The sequence below is a fragment of the Mchenga conophoros genome, linkage group LG15, assembly GCF_057382185.1.
Source record: "Mchenga conophoros isolate Kocher_MC1m ecotype Shallow Benthic linkage group LG15, M_conophoros_male_GT1.1, whole genome shotgun sequence".
Classification (NCBI taxonomy): domain Eukaryota; kingdom Metazoa; phylum Chordata; class Actinopteri; order Cichliformes; family Cichlidae; genus Mchenga; species Mchenga conophoros.
The window spans coordinates 1,344,508-1,362,016 of NC_140540.1; the positions used below are offsets into that span (position 1 = coordinate 1,344,508).

At 43.2% G+C, this 17,509-nt stretch overlaps 3 protein-coding genes across 13 annotated transcripts in view; 1 reads left to right on the top strand and 2 right to left on the bottom strand.

Annotated features, from left to right (window-relative positions):
• Nucleotides 1-3,843, bottom strand: part of fzd3a (frizzled class receptor 3a) — a 34,401-nt gene extending 30,558 nt beyond the window's left edge. For 3 of the 4 annotated variants that reach the window (XM_085246947.1, XM_085246946.1, XM_085246944.1), the window contains exons 1-2: nt 3,710-3,843; nt 2,216-2,781 (exon numbers count right to left, since the gene is read on the bottom strand). In XM_085246947.1, the coding sequence (XP_085103073.1) occupies nt 2,216-2,416 (201 nt within the window). In that variant the 5' untranslated portion in view covers nt 2,417-2,781; nt 3,710-3,843. Of the gene's footprint in view, nt 1-2,215; nt 2,782-3,390; nt 3,555-3,709 lie in introns of those variants that run through there. The other variant, XM_085246945.1, reaches the window with a different exon arrangement.
• A 1,623-nt stretch (nt 3,844-5,466) lies between these two features.
• On the top strand, nt 5,467-13,028 carry fbxo16 (F-box protein 16). 2 transcript variants are annotated; one of them, XM_085246949.1, is made up of 9 exons: nt 5,467-6,116; nt 6,266-6,389; nt 7,420-7,455; nt 7,603-7,809; nt 7,907-8,071; nt 8,196-8,464; nt 9,588-9,702; nt 10,031-10,268; nt 10,811-13,028. In XM_085246949.1, exons 2-9 carry the CDS (start codon nt 6,294-6,296, stop codon nt 10,825-10,827), a joined length of 1,143 nt encoding a protein of 380 aa, XP_085103075.1. In that variant the 5' UTR covers nt 5,467-6,116; nt 6,266-6,293; the 3' UTR covers nt 10,828-13,028. The 2 variants fall into 2 exon arrangements, with proteins under 2 accessions (XP_085103075.1, XP_085103074.1); XM_085246948.1 differs by having other exon boundaries at nt 10,939-13,028.
• Nucleotides 13,029-13,118: 90 nt separating this feature from the next.
• Nucleotides 13,119-17,509, bottom strand: part of fam49a (family with sequence similarity 49 member A) — a 32,269-nt gene continuing 27,878 nt past the window's right edge. For 5 of the 7 annotated variants that reach the window (XM_085246585.1, XM_085246587.1, XM_085246588.1 and 2 more), the window contains 5 exons: nt 16,359-16,438; nt 16,087-16,213; nt 15,904-15,974; nt 15,055-15,114; nt 13,119-14,502 (listed from right to left, as the gene is read on the bottom strand). In XM_085246585.1, the coding sequence (XP_085102711.1) occupies nt 14,493-14,502; nt 15,055-15,114; nt 15,904-15,974; nt 16,087-16,213; nt 16,359-16,438 (348 nt within the window). In that variant the 3' untranslated portion in view covers nt 13,119-14,492. Of the gene's footprint in view, nt 15,115-15,903; nt 15,975-16,086; nt 16,214-16,358; nt 16,439-17,509 lie in introns of all 7 variants that reach the window. The other 2 variants (XM_085246589.1, XM_085246590.1) reach the window with 1 other exon arrangement.

Here is a 17,509-nt window from a genome sequence, read left to right on the forward strand (position 1 = left end):
ATCCGCTACGCCGGGCAGGGTGGGGCCGGGCGAGGTTGAAGGGTTAAAGTGACGCAGAGAGAGGGAGCAAAGAGCGCGTGACGTGGGGCATCGATAAACTAAACACAGGCCGGCAGAGCGCCGAGCCAACACAGCAGTTTGGCCCGTAATTACTAGACAGACAGAACTTCACAAGGGATCGGCCGCCATAAAGGACGGGATTAACTTAATGAAGCGATGCATCTGCTCCGTGCTCCATCTTTTAGCAGCCATGACAACAGTGAGATGCTGTGGATGGTCAGTCTGTGGATTATCCACGAGGCTGAAATCACAACCCAAAACAATGAAGCTGTGTTTCCTTAAAGCCTGACTCGTTAGCTCGCTGCTCAAAGCCTGTTATATAAAACAGCAGCTGACTACATGTCGTGGTTAATCGCTCTCATCTGTCAACAGGCCAGATGTGCGGTTCAAACCCATCTCAGGACACCACGCCCTGTTAAGTCGCTGGCGTTTTAATAATCCTCTGTTCTCAGGGCCCAAAGGGACAAAAACGAAACCTTCATTGTCTGCTTAATGTTTTGGTAACACGCTGCAGCCTCAGCAGCTAGATGGGCCACATTTAAGTAGGCTGGCACCTCCTCAGCAAACACACAGCTGATCATGCTGACACCTAACGAGCTGCTCGTGTCCACGGGAGCAGAAAGTGTGCCACGCACACCGAATCACTCATTTCACATGTATGACAGACATGTGAATCTGCTCTCAAAACGTTGCGTCAGAACGCAGAGAAACGACCGAGGAACGGAGGCAGATTATCAGCACTGTGGACGCTGACTGGAAGCCCAACGGGCTCTGAAGGCTAACATGAGTGACCGGACTCACAAACATCACATGGCTCAGATCCAAACCTGTTTAACAGACCCCGTCCCTTTCACAGCAGTAACACAACTTCATTAAATGAAGAACTAAAAGGCTGAAGCCAACATAGAGTAACTGTGGTGTGTGAGACACTCATCGATCCCAAAAAGGTTCCAATTTCATCTTTAGAAGAACGAAGGAGCAGCGAGAGAACAAGAACGCAAACGTTCAAATCACTTTAACCCAACAGCGCCCATGTGACGTAGGGCTGTGCAGGTACGAGTACAGGTGAACACACAGGGAATTTACAGCAAGCATCACCTGTGGCTCGCTACATCCAGGCAGCTCTGTTAGCTAAAAACTCTGAAGCGCACAATTTCAGCTGTGTGTGAAGCGATCAGTGATCCAGGTCGTCGTCGCCTCGGAAAGAAAAGCGTCTGGACTGAAAATGTGGGAAAGAAGCTTCTCAGCTGAGAGACTGTTTCATGCTGTGGGCTGATCGATGTGATCGATCCAACAATCACTGAAGCTCATATATGAAATCCTCCATGACACTCTTTCATATACTGTGTGAGGCAGTTATCACAGCTCTGTTTAGTTTGGAGTCTAGAACAGCTGCAGCCGGCCGGCAGATCTGATTACAAGAATAATAACACTGTTCATGTGCCGTAACATTTCACATATAAATCTAATTATTGCTTTTTGTGCAAATTCTTGACGGGATTTAAGCCTTTTTAACAGCAGCTTTGCTCACCGCTGTTACACTGTCAATTACAAAATGTTTTTAAGCATTTTTAAATGTCTATTTCAAAATGTAAACTCATTTTAAATGTTGAAAAACATTAAAACTATTAAAGGCATTTGTGACCAAATCCAAAGTTAGCGTATCCAACACTGTGGCAGCGCGGCTTCATGAGAAATCTAGAAATAAAATATAACATTTAAAAATATATAAACTGTGTTAAAAACATACATATTTCTTTTTTGTACAGTTTTTACATATTGCATAATATATATTCAGTTATATTCTATTATCCTTTATTTTAATTTAATAGCTTTTGTGAGTGTGACTGTTTTTTTGGAGGGGGGATAAATTTTATATTAACATATTTTTATTTTTTTAATTATAAATTTATTATAATATAGTGAAGAGCAAATTTTTTTTAATGAATCGCATGAATTTTGCTGCTGTCAGAGTTTGAGCGCCATAACTGTGAGAGAAAAACTGTCATTCCTTTAGTTTATATACATTTGTGTGTGTGTGTGTGTGTGTGTGTGTGTGTGTGTGTGTGTGTGTGTGTGTGTGTGTGTGTGTGTGTGTGTGTGTACAGATAGATGGTTTGTCTTTCTCAGATCACATGGCAGCGATGTACCGTACCTCCATGGCGAGAGCAGCAGTTTGCTGGTCGTAGTGGTTCAGGACGTTGGGCATGAAGGTGGAGTTGTAGGGCAGCCCCTGACACATGCGCAGGGTGATGGGCTCACAGGTGAACAGACTGTGGCTCCCAGCCACAGCATCCATGGGGACAGCAACACACACGGTCAGCATGGACACGGAAAGCACCCACAGGAGATCCATGATCCGTACGGGAGAAAAGAAGCAAGACCCAGGAGACGGCGGCTCACGGAGAGGGCTCAAGCCCTGTCAGCATCGTGGGCTTTAACCAGGAAGTGGGAAAAATTACCAGACTTAAGGACTATCTGTTTGCCCCTTCCTCCTCGTTAGATCACAGAGAAACACCGTGGGCTGAGCAGCGTAATCCAACAGGGCCAAGTTGGCTGCATCCATCACCATGACTACACTGAGTCACAGGGCCTCCATCACCTAGGTGATGCTGTGGTCCTTTAAGATGCTGAAAACACTCCTCCGTCTCCTGCCTTCACAGACGGCGATGATGCTGGAGGAAATATGAGCGACGACCCCCTGTGGAAACGATGCTCTGCCTGCAATCAGAAGAATACAGTACAGCAGCTTGTAAATGTAAATGTTAGACGTTAGTGGTCCAATAATTACAACAAGTGCAAACCAAAAGGAAACCTTTTAACTGAAAAAATGGACTAATTGTAAGCGGAGCAGCACACAAACGGCTGCTTTTCAGGTCACTGACTATGGCTGGGTTCTGCCCATCAGTGTCCACATTAAATGCATTATTAAACAGCAATAGATCATTACAAAATAAGCAAATGAGCGAGCATTTAAAGGGCAAGTCTGAAGAGATTTACTCTGCGTCCCGCAGTACTTCTGTAGTAATAACAGTGGTAATAGCAGCAGCTGTGGTAGTAGACACCTCCGACCATTAATAATATTATTATTTTTACAGTTATCTGCACTAATCACAGCTCAGAAACTGTTTAAGTCATTTATTAAAGTTATTTGTTATTTATAGAGCACATTTTTATCCATCGCTGCAGCACACACCCTTCCCAGCCCCGCACCTTTGCCCCCGACCAACACTCAAACACGGCCTCTGCTCCGTCGCACCTGCCGGTGTCTAACCCGGCCGCACTTCAACTTTCATTATTAACGCGACACAAGCGCGTCCATTAGCCTACCTGTGCGTCAGCGCTAACGGGCTCCTCCTATAGCTCCTCACCGGGACTCAGGCACTAATTGCTGCTCATACATGGGAGTGTACTGCCGAGCGTTACACGGAGGCTCGTCGCGGTTGCCGCTGTAACTGACCCGCAGCAATAAAAACGAGCGACCTGAGCCGAGAGAAGCGTGAACGCGGCGCGGCGCAGACAAAAGATGACGGTTAGTTCATCCTGACTCACGGTAACCGCTCCGCACCGGTGCATTCAGTCACCGAGCCGGGCGGCAGCGGAGGCGGTGGTCTACGAGTAACACCCGCTGAATTTAACGCAACTTTACCTGAACGCTGTCCGCAAAATTCGGGGAGTAAGCGGGGTCTTCGCCGGTCCTCGAGTTGGTAACAATGACTGAATGTCCCTCCACCAGCACCCTCCTCTCCTCCTCTTGTCCTCTTCCTCCGTCCTCCTCCCCCGCTCTCCCCCCTCTACGTAGAGCGACAAGTGCGCGAGACTTTTTTAACGGCTTCCGCTACGGACTATCAAATTAAAAGCCTCTTCCACAAACGCCCGACTTCGTGGACGCCAAAACACGACTACAGTGAGCTTTAGTCGAGCTGAATACAGGTGAAAGAAGCGATACGCTGTTTGCCACCTTAGTCGCGGATGTTGGCCCAATTTATTGCAACATACAAAAATATTAAAACTTTTTTTAGTTCAACAATAAAAGTTAAAAGTGTTGAAAATTGTGCTTAAATGATTTACATTTGATATGCCCACCTTTGTTTACAACTCAGCCTGAACTCCCAGAGTCAAGCTTTCTTGTCATTTCTTTAAATATCCTCAGGAATAGTTCTCAGGCTTCTTGAAGGACATTCAAACAAGGGCGTCATTTCCAGGGGGGTTATGACCCCCCCTCCCTGGAATGTACCCAGATTTATTTATTTTGTTTGACAGAGGTCTTGCGTTTCTATCCAGGTATGTTTTTACTGCATTGGCCGTGTGTTTGAGATCACCGCCTTGCTGAAAAATAAAGAAATGGAATCAGATTCTTTCCACCTGGGACTGCATGGTGGATGAAAACTTGACGGTGCTTTTCTGTGTTCATAATTCAATCAGTTTTGACAAGATCTCCAACAGCACTGTCTGAAAAGCAGCCCCAGACCACGGCAGAGCCTCCACTGTTTTAAACATGGTTGTAGAGACTTCTTCTTGTACCTCTTTCCTGATGACCCCTCGACATACTGATTAATCCAATACTTGAAACGAAGAATTTCACATCCAACCTGTTGTCATTGATTTTCATCCCAGTTCTTGTGTGAAGTGGCATACCTCAGCCTTTTCTCCCTGTTTCACTTCCTGAACAATGGCTTCTTGGCAGCCACCCTTCAACTGAAAGCATTTCTGATGAAGCGTCAGTGAACAGTAGACCGATTATCTGAAGCTCCAGATGCATCTCTCAGATCCCGTGTCAGGTCTTGGGTGGATTTTTTTCCCTTGTTTCTTAAGGACATGGCGTTTAGATATTGGGATCTGCTGCAGATGGTTTTGGCTGACAGCTTCCTGTTTGTCCTCCACAAAATGATATAATCCAGCTAGTACATAGTTAAAGCCAAACAGTTGTGCTCTTAAGTTTACATTAAGACATTTGTGTAGTAAATTTCACAATTCTGAACTTGTGTAATATGGCTGGTTTTTGGTTTTGCTGTAATAGTTTTCAGCTAACAGCTCTTTGGGAATCATCTTAATGGTGCAAAGTGATCGTTTGGTGCCAAACTGTGTTGCTGTAGGTGGTGTTTGTAGGTTCAGCTTAACCTTTGGGACCAAATATGCTTTTGCGACTGGTTGCTAGTGCTTAAAAATACATATTTAAAACTGCTTCTTTGCTGACGTCCTGTCTGTTATGTGTAGAGTAAACAGCGGCTGTGTTAGGTGTTGTTTCATGCTGACTGGTCACAGGTCAGGTTTAAGCGGCTTAAAGACGGAGAGAAGGACGAATCTTTAAATCTCGTCAGAGAGACTTTGAAAGACTTCTTGCTGTCTTTGCTTTTCCAGTGAAACAAACGTTTCTTCGTCAGTCCAATAAAGAGTGAACTATTACTCTGAAGGCACAGGGCTCGTTTCCGGTTACACTCCCGCGTGTCTAACTTGACGCAGTTCTCCGTTTTTCTTCGCAGCAGGTTTTCTGTCCTCGTTGCGCGCGACCGCCCATCCGAGAACGAGCAGGCTTTGAATCAGAAACTTGTGTGACTGCTGGGAGTGAAAGCGTGGAGCTGGAGGCCTGCGGGACACAGCAGACACAGCCCTGAAGATGCTGTTGGTTTATGATTCTTATTACACACCAGCTGTTGGTTATTACTCCGTAAACAGATTCGTTTGTCCGGGCTTATTACTGCTGGTTCTGCTGCTGCGACAGTCAATAATAATGCTTTGTTTTTCTGTTGCTGTGTCAGCCAATGCGATGGTCTTTATAGTAACTGCAGTGTCAGGACTTCTGCACCACGTTTGTCATCATTAGAGCGAGGGAGGCCCGCACACTCTGCTTTTCTCTGCAGCGACACCCACATCACCGCCTCCATGTGTGTCACAGGCTGTGACAAGCAGGAGAGCCTACACTCACGGTTACTATGGAAACAAGTAAACTATCCACGGGGAAGTAGGAGAAAGAAGTGTGTGGGCACCAAGGCCGAGCGCGCACCTACAAAGTGAGTTTGGAGCTGGATTTCTTTCTGCGAGCTGAGGAGCTGCGGGTGAGTGAAACACCGCAGGACGGTGTTAGTGTTGGCTGGATTTTAAAAACATGGAACTATTAGGCACTCCTGCTTCATGTACACACATGAACACAATGTGAGGAAAAGCAACACATACCTGAGTAGCAGTTACTGTTTTTGTATCCTAGAGCATCGTCTTTGTTGACGCACTCTGTGATGGCACTTGCAGCAAGATCTTTTGCAAGCTGTTCGAAGACGCAGACCAAACGGAGCACCTGGACTCCTCTGAACAACCCGCGGGCCAACAGCAAGGTCACATCAGCTCACACTGAAACTGTGCCGTCAGCCAAAGGGTGGCTGTTAATAGTTTCAGTAACTTTTATAAGATGTACAGCAGTGTCGTAGAAAGTAAAACTAACTACATCTTTTGATGGACGTGACAAAATGTAAATGTCTGTGTTAAAGCTGGTGAAGTAGAAAAGGGGGACACAAAAGCACAGACCTGAGTACATAAAACAGCTCTAACAGTGGAGTCAAGCGACTCTCAGCTTCTTTTTAAATGTTCCCTTCGCTGCAGTAAGATTTATGTCTGTTTCAGCCTGTGCTTGCAGGACCAGGTGTTTGCCTGACGCACTCTTGAAACCCCCCAAAATTATCCACAATAAAATAATTTGATTACATCTAAATTGAATTTACTTTATTGGCATACATTCAGTTTATATGAAGCTAATTTTTCTTAATGACTAATTATTTAAATAAATAAGCCTTAGATTTTAATTTTTCTTTAAATTATTGCTTCCTGTTTATGCCGGCAATTTGATTTATTTTTTTTAACATATAATGTGTTTAGTAAACACAGTCACAAAGCAGGAAATCATAATAATGTCCGTGGATGATCTAGACAGGCAATAATATCTAAATTAATTTGCAAATATTTGTTTTTTTACTTTATAGTTATTTTAAAGAAATTCCTTTTAATGAAATGCATTCATTAATTTATTTGCATCTGTGTACTGGTTGCATTGGTCACTTCATTGGTCCTGGTCCTGCTTCATTATGTAAACAAAGGCGCTGTCATTAAAAGTGTTTTGTGAGCTGAGCTTCTGATTATTTGTGGATCAGCAGCAGGCTGTGACTGCCCTCACTGTCAGAACAACACCGGGCTGGCTTTGCTTTAGTGTGGAAGCTTGAACGACATTGGCTCATTTCCTTGTTTTCTGTTTGACGGTGTTGGTCTTCCATAAATACCAAGTTCCTCGAAAGATTAAACAACTAAAAACTTTAAAACTGAATACTTTGGATACTATAGTTGTTAACCTTTGTCACTGTTGTCTCATTGTAGGTGTTTGAAGAGAGACGAAGCCTTCTAGCAAAGTGGGTATGTGTGAGCAGATGAATGAAGAAGCACCTAATGCGCCCTTACAGTGATCCCAGCGTGAGCTGAAGCCCACACAAATCCAGCTAGCAGTTAGAAACCATGCTGTGCTCACTGCTTTTCTGCTGTATTCTTTCATGTCTTTACCAGTTTGACAGGTGGTCTGACAGTCAGAGGAAGGCGGTGCTGCAGGACTTGGTGTTGAGCTGTTCAGTGGAGCAGCTCAGGTTCCTGAGCCTCAGTGTGAGCAGACAGCTCCCCCTGCAGGCCGCAGACTTCACCTGCCTGCTCCCCAGAGCCCTCTCCCTGTATCTCTTCTCCTTCCTGGACCCACGCAGCCTCTGTCGATGTGCCCAGGTACACGTGGATTCATTTATGGGGAGTGACGTAAAGTTTTGACCCTTGTTCTTGTGAAGAAGTCTGGTAAATGAATGATTCGATCCTCCATGCGCAGGTGAGCTGGCAGTGGAAGAGCATTGTGGAGCTGGACCAGCTGTGGATGCCCAAGTGTCTGAGGCTCGGCTGGCTCCTCAGCTCCTCCCCGACACCATTCGAACAGGGCGTCTGGAAGAGACACTACATCCAGACAGTCCAGGAGCTGCGGCTGAGCGTCCTGCAGGTTAGGAGATCCCGAAGAGATTTAAACAATTATCCTACCTTTGTTTAACAACTCGATAACACAAAATAACATTAAAATCTAGCTTTCAAAAATCAAAACAAAATAAAAGACCCTTTTTTCCCAGGGTGCTTCATCGCAGCAGCAGTTTGTGGTTTCAGATGTCGCAGCAGCAAGCCGTGGTCACAAAGAGCCGTCAGAAATAGCAGCCATCAGGTTGGAGGAGTGTCCAGCATCCACCAAGCAGCAACCTGGAAGCAGCTCCAGCACAAGACTGAGACAGGAGAAGCAGCCAGGTGCACCCCCACCATGGAGAGACTCTGACAGACGTCCCAAAGACACACTGCGCTTCAACTACCTGGACAATCTGGACCCCATCGAACAGGCGCTGAGAGCGTAAGACGGCAGGGAACATTTGCTGAATCACGTCTGGCATTAATGAGGCTTTAAGGTTCTTTATAGTGACGGCCCCACAGTGGCTGTAGCTCAGGTGGTAGAGTGGGTCACCTACTAATTGGAAGGTTGGTGGTTTGAGCCCCGTCTGCTCCAGTCTGCCAAATATCCTTGGGCACGACACTAACCCTAAGATGCTCTGTAGTGCATCCGTTGGCGTATGAATGTGTTTAAATTGCAGAGAGAAATAGAATAGTGGGGAAAAAGTGCTTTGATTGCTCAGAGTAGAAAAGTGCTATAAGAACAGGTGCATTTGGCATTAAAATATTATAAATCCCAAACAGTGTCCTGTTAGCATGCACCAGGCGTCTGTGGAGAGAAAAAGTTCCCATTCAACAGGAAGAGACCTACAGCAGAACCAAGCCATCTGCCAAAATGGATATAAATGATGGACATTAACAACACATAGAGCTCTGACAGCTCAATGAATGCCTCGGTGTTTTTTAACCAGACATAATATGTGAAAGAAACTTATCAGTCATAGAGTAGACATCCTCTAAAGCACAAACTGCTTTGTCCTTGTTTATGGTTCAAATGGGGACCAATATTTATTATATCAACATTATATCCACAAAGGAACTAGAAACGTTTGAGCTGGGTTATGTCATATTTGGGGGCTCGTCCGGGAAATTTTAGACTTGCTTGTGGAGAGAGGGTAGCATCAGAGGTTTTTCTTCACACCGTGCTTTCATCACAGTGTTTTTCAGGTCTGGGAGAACCCAAAGACCAGGATATTGCAGGAGGGCATTTTAATTTATTTAGAGCTCGTGGAGGAACCCTTTGCAACTCACCTTAGAGTGGCAGTGCAAGAGTCAGCAGGTGTTGCCTGGACTTAATAGTTGATTAATTAATTTGCATTTCAGTAATTTTTCATGATTCTCAGTTTTTGACTTTCATCTTATTGGCTGCCCCATCAGAAGGTTTGAACAGGTGGTGGGTGGGGCGATTTCTGCCTCACAACTGTCTGAGGGCTGAGCGGTTTCACCACAGCGTTCACTTGCAGATAAACTGATGTCATTATCATGCATGATCGTTCCCCTTTACTGACTCTGCTGTCTTTCTCCAGGCAGATGAGAAACAACAGCGCCTCCACCTGCTGCACTAACACATCAAAGGCGGATGATGGGAAAAAGAAAACACTCTCTGAAGCAAATTATAAACTACGCAAAGCCAAATCGCTGGTAAACCACTCCCCATTCATCATCAGTGCCATATGGCTGTGACCTCCTTGTCTTAATCACAGGGAGATAATAAACGGAGACAAATCTCTGGAGACTGCATCCAGCAGGCATCATGCATTATGGAACAGCGTTTGCACAGCGGGAGGCAAATTATGCTGATGATGGTGTTTGAGGGAAGGGTGGAGGAGAGGGTGAAATAGAGGACACTGCTGCATCTAATATTCAGGCCTTGGTGGAATTACTGTATATTTATTTAAGATCTGGGTTTGCACTATACAGCATACCACACTTAGACTGTGTTACTATGAGGTCACATCTCTTCTTTCAGATGTTCCTCAGCTCCAGCAGCAGACCCCACAGTCTTCCTCATGATCAGACACAAACTCACCCCACATGGACATCGCACAGTATCGCTGATCACCCCGTCACTGGGGAGTCTGCTGAGCGCCTTCTCCACTTATCCCAGTGGAACGCCGGGATCCGTCCGAAGCCGGCGAGGACGCCGGTGCCTCGGCTGAGTGTGGAAGGGCTCAGGGCGTTCCAGCGTTCACACAGGAGCGTTCCCAGTAAGTTTTCACAGTTCCTGCTGTTCCTCTGGGCTGAGTATGATGTAACTCCACATCAACAAGAAACCCCCTCAGGACAAACTGTAGGTTCAAAAGCTTCTGCAGGAAAGTGACTGCGTGCAGTTTCGCTCCCAAATGCTGAGAGGAGATTAATCATTTACTCTGTACTGCAAAATATTAATATACTCTTTGTGCGCTTGTATAAAAAGTTATTTAGGTCTCATACAGGGCATGTTTTGCTTTAGCCTAACAATTGTGGAATATAACGTAACATAAGAGGTCTGCTTCGTAGCAGAAGAAACACTGAGTGGATAAAATGTAGCTTAAGAATGGAAAATGCTCAGAACTGATTCTTCAGTTTATGAAGGCGAACAAACGAATCTTGTTTTTTTTAAAAAGCAAATAATTAAGCAGATGTTTCTTAAACTCCAGAATCAAGGGAGGGGTGGATTTATAAAATCCTAAAGAATCTATATTGTGTGTAGCTCTGATCTGTGGTGTACTGGTGTGATATAATTTGATTGATTTAAGCCTGTCCACAGTGTACAATCAGCACTGAAAGATGACACCAACAAAAGCTGCAAAGAGTCTGAGAAGCAGAGGAGGAACAGTGTGTGTGAGAAGTGGTGCAGGTGTTACCAGTCTTAAAAACTGTATTCGCTGACTGTAGGTGCACCCCTGTTTGAGGTTCAGCCCTGGACCGCGTCTGCATCACATTCGCAAGAGAAGAAGTAGATCGCCCCCTCCTGGAGGAAAACAGAAGTACAGTCTGCAACCTCAAGACCTGGAGCTTCAATCTTTCTGCACATGCAGTGTGTAACCCTGACTAGATGTAGACAGATGGATCATTAGGAAAAATATTTGACATTTAATTCTACAAGAGAAATGACAAAGAGACAATGTCACCCATTTGTAGACAGTAATTCTAACGTATTTCTGTATTAGTACTGTGTTAACAGACGGGATGGGCAAATTAACTTAGAACCCCCCCCCCCAACCCTGTAAGAGTCTACAAAAAAAAAAAAAATTGAGCCTATCCGCACTTGATTAATTACAACAATTAATAATTTCCTGATGATTTTATGACTCCAGCAGGTCTTCGGGTGCTGATAATAATGGACACCAATATATTTAAAGTCTACTTTTTGCTAGCCCAGATCAGCACATTACAAATGCACCATGCTAATGAGACGAGCTACTTAATGGTAAAGTGACCTCATTAGCTCGCACGTTTGTCCAAATATTTACCCAAATTTAAAAACAACAAGACTTTAAAATCTGAAAAACTTAAAGCATCAAAACAGCTGCATTTTATATACAGACGTTTTAATACTTCTAACATGAACATGGGTTATTCATAGACTTGACAAAGGCATTTGACACTATAGATCATGATATATTAATAAGAAAACTGGAACGTTATGGTGTCAGAGGGGTAGTTTTAGATTGGGTCCGGAGTTATTTAAGTGACAGAAAGCAGTTTGTGAAAATAAATGGTGGTTGCTCCTTATGTATGGACATTGCTTGTGGTGTACCCCAAGGGTCAGTTTTGGGTCCAAAATTCTTCAACTTGTACATTGGACACTTTACAGATGTCGTTAAAGTATTAAAAATGGTTCTCTTTGCTGACGATACAAACATTTTTTGCTCTGGTGATGATCTGCAGAATTTATTGGAGGATATGACTAATGAAATAAGTAAAGTGAAGTTCTGGCTTGATAAAAACAAATTATCATTAAATTTGAATAAATCTAAACTTATGTTATTTGGAAATAGTAGTTTAAATACAAATGCAAAGATTCAAATAAATGGTGTTGATATTGAAAGAGTCAGTGAAAATAAATTTCTGGGGGTAATAACAGATGAAAAACTTAACTGGAGAGCTCACGTAAGATATATTCATTCCAAAGTATCACGAAGCATTGCAGTACTAAACAAGGCAAAACAGGTATTCGACAGAACATCACTTCATATTCTCTACTGTTCACTGGTTTCACCATACTTAAGCTATTGTGCAGAGGTCTGGGGCAATAACTATAAAACCACATTACACTCACTTTTTACTCTTCAAAAGAAAGCAATTCGAATCATCCACAATGCAGGTTATAGGGAACATACAAACTCACTATTTTTGCAGTCTGAAATATTGAAAATTGACGATATAGTGAAATTCCAAACAGCACAAATTCTATTCAAAGCAAAAAATAAAGAACTGCCAGGTAATATTCAGAGTATGTTTTTTTTGAAAGAAGGAAGTTATAATTTAAGGGGTTTTTGTAACTTCAAAACAATGAAGGTACGTACTACAAGAAAAGGCTTTTGTGTTTCTGTTCAAGGAGTGAAACTATGGAACAAACTGAATATGGAATTAAAGCAATGTCCAAACATAAAACTGTTCAAAAAGAGTTATAAAAATATGATCTTCTCGATCTATAAAGAAAAGGAAAATATTTAAATTAAGTGAATGTCTCTATTTAAAAACAAACAAACAAAAAATTCATGATGTGATATTATAGGATATAGTATATCAGAAATCTGTTCACTATTTTTATTACAAATTATATCAGTAAGGAAGCTGACTAAATATTCACTGATAATTTATGGGACAGGGGTGGGATTAAATAAGTGTATACTTCTTCCCTTTCAACATGTAAATTAATCAGAATGTTTTTTTGTATGTAATTTGTATAGTATATATTTTTTTCTCTCATTTCTTTTCTAAATGTACTTGTATATTGTTCACATGTTGAAATAAATTACCAATCAATCAATCAATCAATCAAACACTTCAGTTTAAAATTGCTGAGTTATAATCAGCTGTAACACAAGAACGCCAAAACAAACGGTGTGTGTAAGAAATGTACCACCTTTATTATCCAGTCCACACGTCCCAGTCAATATGCAACAACACAGCAAAGCCATTTCTAACACCAGTGAGTCTGAACTCCAGAAATATGTAACAGTAAATGTCAGTTTGAGACAAAGTAACTGATTTTGATCAGTATTCAAAACAACTTGTCAACACACAGCATATGTTGGGCAAAGAGGGAAGCCTCGTGTACATCAATTATGACAGACAATGTCATTTTTTTATTAATAATAATAAAAAAAATCCACTTAGGTCAGATATGAAATATCACTCTCATACGCACAGCCGGCTTCAAACGAGCTTTCACTCGTTGCATATAAACATGGCCTCCAAAATGTATGTATATATATATATTACTAAATACAAGAGAAAGAAACTTATATGAAAGACTGTGTTAATTTACTGTTAACTAATCAGAGGATGAATGTTAAAGACCAGGAGTGTATTTATGGCTTTTGGATTCAAAATAAAGTAAAACTGTGGATGTTTCACAGGTTACGTCCTAACACGTGTCGGCCTGCGGCAGCTTTTAAGGCAAATGTGGCGCTTCGCAATGAGCCACAGACACCACAGGGGTTAATCGTCACTCGTGGATGACACAGTTATTACTGTAATTAGGTCGCGTTGTAAAAAGGCTCAAACAACAGAGCGTACAGCAGTTGAACAAAAACAAAGTAAAAGTTGACTGCTGTGCACGAGGATTCATTGCTTCGTATAATAGACGTGCTGTCCTGATGCACCGGTGATCAGATGACATTACAAATGAACTAAAACTAAAATTAAAGCACAGATTGTCCAACCGACTGTGAGCAGGCTCGAAACAAAACCCCCCAAAATCAGAGAGAACCGTTCTTCTAAAACGACAGCAGAAGAACGAGCTACAGGCCGTGATCAGTGACAACAACCTTACACTCCGATGTTTCATTTGAGTTTCTCAGGCGTGAGTCTTGGAATTGCTCAGAAGACTATGAGTTTACACATGATCAAAAACCATATAAAAACAATCTGGACACATTTCCCCTCCCAGTCCAGGAGAAATGTTACTCAATTCTTTCCTCAAAGAGACTCAAAAACAAAAGTGGAAAACAGAAGAAAACAGAATTTATTCAGAAAATTAAAGACATTTTTGGCTTTTCTTTTAAAGAAAGTTCAACAGCAAAGCCTCGCAGATTAAAAGTCACTCAGAAGACGGAAAACACACAATTATTGTCACGCAAGTCAAACACGACTGAGTAAAACGCGGCGGGTTCGGTGACGTCTTTCACCGACTTCTCATCAGTCGCACCCCTCAGCTTTGACACGCTGGATCTCACTGGACGTGCAAAGTCCGGTTTCATGTTCACAGTGGGTTTAATTCAAAGGCTGCTGGAGTTTGAACACAGAAAAGAGAGAGAACACACCAAGGTGCTCTTAGTGAAACATCGCCCCCTGCTGTAGTCTTCAGCCCTTCACGGCGACACAAACGATTAGAATGATTGTGCGTCTCATTGTGCGCGAGCCGACACACGCGAAGATGAAATATCTTCAGCGTCTGTCTGGATTTGAGGAGAAACAGTTTGATGGCCACAGTTCCAAATAGAAAATTGAAAAAGTACATTTTAAAGGACGTTTTCCTGCTGCCTGGGATCTTTATTTGTGAGCGCTGCTCGCACAGCTCAGCACATGTGAGGCTGATAGGCAACCATCATTTGTGCTCTGACCGCTCGAGGCAATTATGTGAAGCTTCTTTCTTTTTGCACAGTGTGTACATGATCTGCAGGCTTCAGTAACTTGGAGGGAATCACTATGCAAATACACAAAAGTATTAACATCGACTCTTTAAATAATGTAAACATATACATCTTATCTGAGGTCAGAGCAGTGATCCTCTTCATATCTATTTATATATATATTTATATAAGAGAGAAGGAATATTACTGGAGCATCGTCCGGATGTTCTTCGGAGTGGTCTCGTCATTCAGGTGTTTTGTGGTGAATCTGAGGAGAAAAAGGAGTGGGAGTGGACGTTAGTGCACCAATGAAAACACCGAGGCCGCATAAAGAAGCTCCAAAGGAATTCTTGCTGACAAACACAAAAGCCATTTTCACATGTGCAGTTTGGACAGTTCTGTGAGAATCAGGTCAGGAAACTTCCCACGGTTCAGGAAACTGTGCTCCTCAGACACGTTCACACTGCTGTGGTTTAGACCAGCGGTCCCAACCCCCGGGCCAGCACCGGTCCGTGATTCGTTGGGAATCCGGACGCCAGAGTTGAGGCTCAGGTGTGAAATTTATGGGTTTTTAGTGTTTTTATTGTTGGGTGTTATGAATAAATCTTTTTTTGGTACTGGTTTATTTTGTTGTATTTATCCGCGACACCTTAAAGTCCGGTCTGTGAAAATATCATCGGACATAAACTGGTCGGGGACGCTGGGTTAGATGATAAGGTAGCTGGAGACGTGTGCAGCCACCTAAACCTGCTCGCTGGCTTCAAATACACCAGACTATCACCTGTACCAACCAACCCAGTGTGACATCACACACCTGCCAGCTCCCTTTTGCAAAGACCAGGCCACGTCCAACCGGATATTTGCTTTCAGCAGGTGGTTTTTTAAGGCAACTGTGTGGACATGGTTACAGTTCGGCTTTACCTCGGCAGGCACACGTACAACCTCTCATAACTTTCACAGCCAAAATTGGTCCATAGCATGAGTCAGAATCTTACATACAACCAGAATCAAACCCACACAGGAAAACTCGGCATCCAAAGGCGAGCTGTGAACCTACTTGAGTGCATTCAGGAGACCTTCTACGTTGTCTGCTGGCTGGTCCTTCAGGACCTTTATGCAGCCTTTCATCTGAAGACAAATCAATGATGTCAGCAATGACTTACAATACTGTGTGTGTGTGTGTGTGTGTGTGTGTGTGTGTGTGTGTGTGTGTGTGTGTGTGTGTGTGTGTGTGTCTTACATCTATCTTGGAGGACTTGTTGAAGGCGCCGTTGGGGTGGACGTGGTCATACAGAATGATGACTCCAACCATGACCCTCATGCAAAACAAGAGCGTGTCCTCACTGCTGAAACGACTTGAATACTCTCTGCACGCACACAAGAGGAGGATCAGGAAAGTTTAATGATTTACGTGTGTGTGTGTGTGTGTGTGTGTGTGTGTGTGTGTGTGTGTGTGTGTGTGTGTGTGTGTGTGTGTGTGTGTATGTGTGTGTGTGTGTGTGTGTGACTCACGGCGTCTCAAGCATGACTTTACAGACGCTGGCCATGGTGCTGAGACAGTCTGTTGTGTTCTCCAGTGGAAGCGTCTTGTTCTGAACAAAGTCACATGTTTTCATTACAAAGGCTGATGGGTAAAATAATTTTAGACCTGAAGTTAAATTTCTGAAAAACAAGCGCAAAAAGGAACTTTGAACCTCGTTGTCCTGAAATAAAAGAGGAACTTTAGGCATTGACCTGTGGCCATCAATCTGCTGCTCTTCAGCTTAACAACAAAAGAAAATCATTCACAGAAAGATAAAGTAACTAAAGATAAAGTAACTAAAGATAAAGTAACTAAAGATAAAGTAACTAAAGTGCCACATGTAGTGTTTTTTTGTCATTTGAAAGATCAAAGCTGTGGCTCAGTATTCAGAGAAGCTCGTCTACAGCTGAAGGTCTGTGGCTCCATCTGTAGCTGCTGTGGTTTCTCCTCAGGTAAGATCCTGAGAGTCAAGGACCCGTGAAACGTCCATCCAGCCTGTGTGTGTGTGTGTGCGTGTGTGTGTGTGTGTGTGTGTGTGTGTGTGTGTGTGTGTGTGTTAGCTGAGAGTGAAAAAGCTCGATACGAATCACTGCCTGTTCATGGTGGACTAAACTAGGAGAGGGCAGAGACAACACTGACCTACACAGTAATCTGATGGCGCGGTCAGATTGGCTAAATGAGTTTAAGAGGCAGCATCGGTCACTCGACAGTAGAGACGTTTGAACCTGTCCACAGACATGTTGTCTGGTTAACTGCTGACTCTAAAGCTTGATTCAGACTTCAGTGGGAACTCTGTGTCCTCCGCGCCATCCGAGTCGCTGCGTCGACCTGATGGAAAGTTTCTCATGCGCCACGTTTAGGATTAAAAATACTTCCGGTTACAATGTGAGTGACAACGATGACAATAACAGTAACGTGTTTCTGTGTTTGGCCTCAGACACAGAAAACTAAAGAGCTGAAACATAATGTTTGAAGGTTGCCCTGCAACCCACTGTGACAGATCCACCCACTGTGACAGATCCACCCACTGTGACAGATCCACCCACTGTGGAAAACAATCAGTTGGAAATGACCAAACAAAAAAAAGCTGATATTTGTGTCACATTTATGAGGACAGACTCAACAAATATTGCTTTGATGA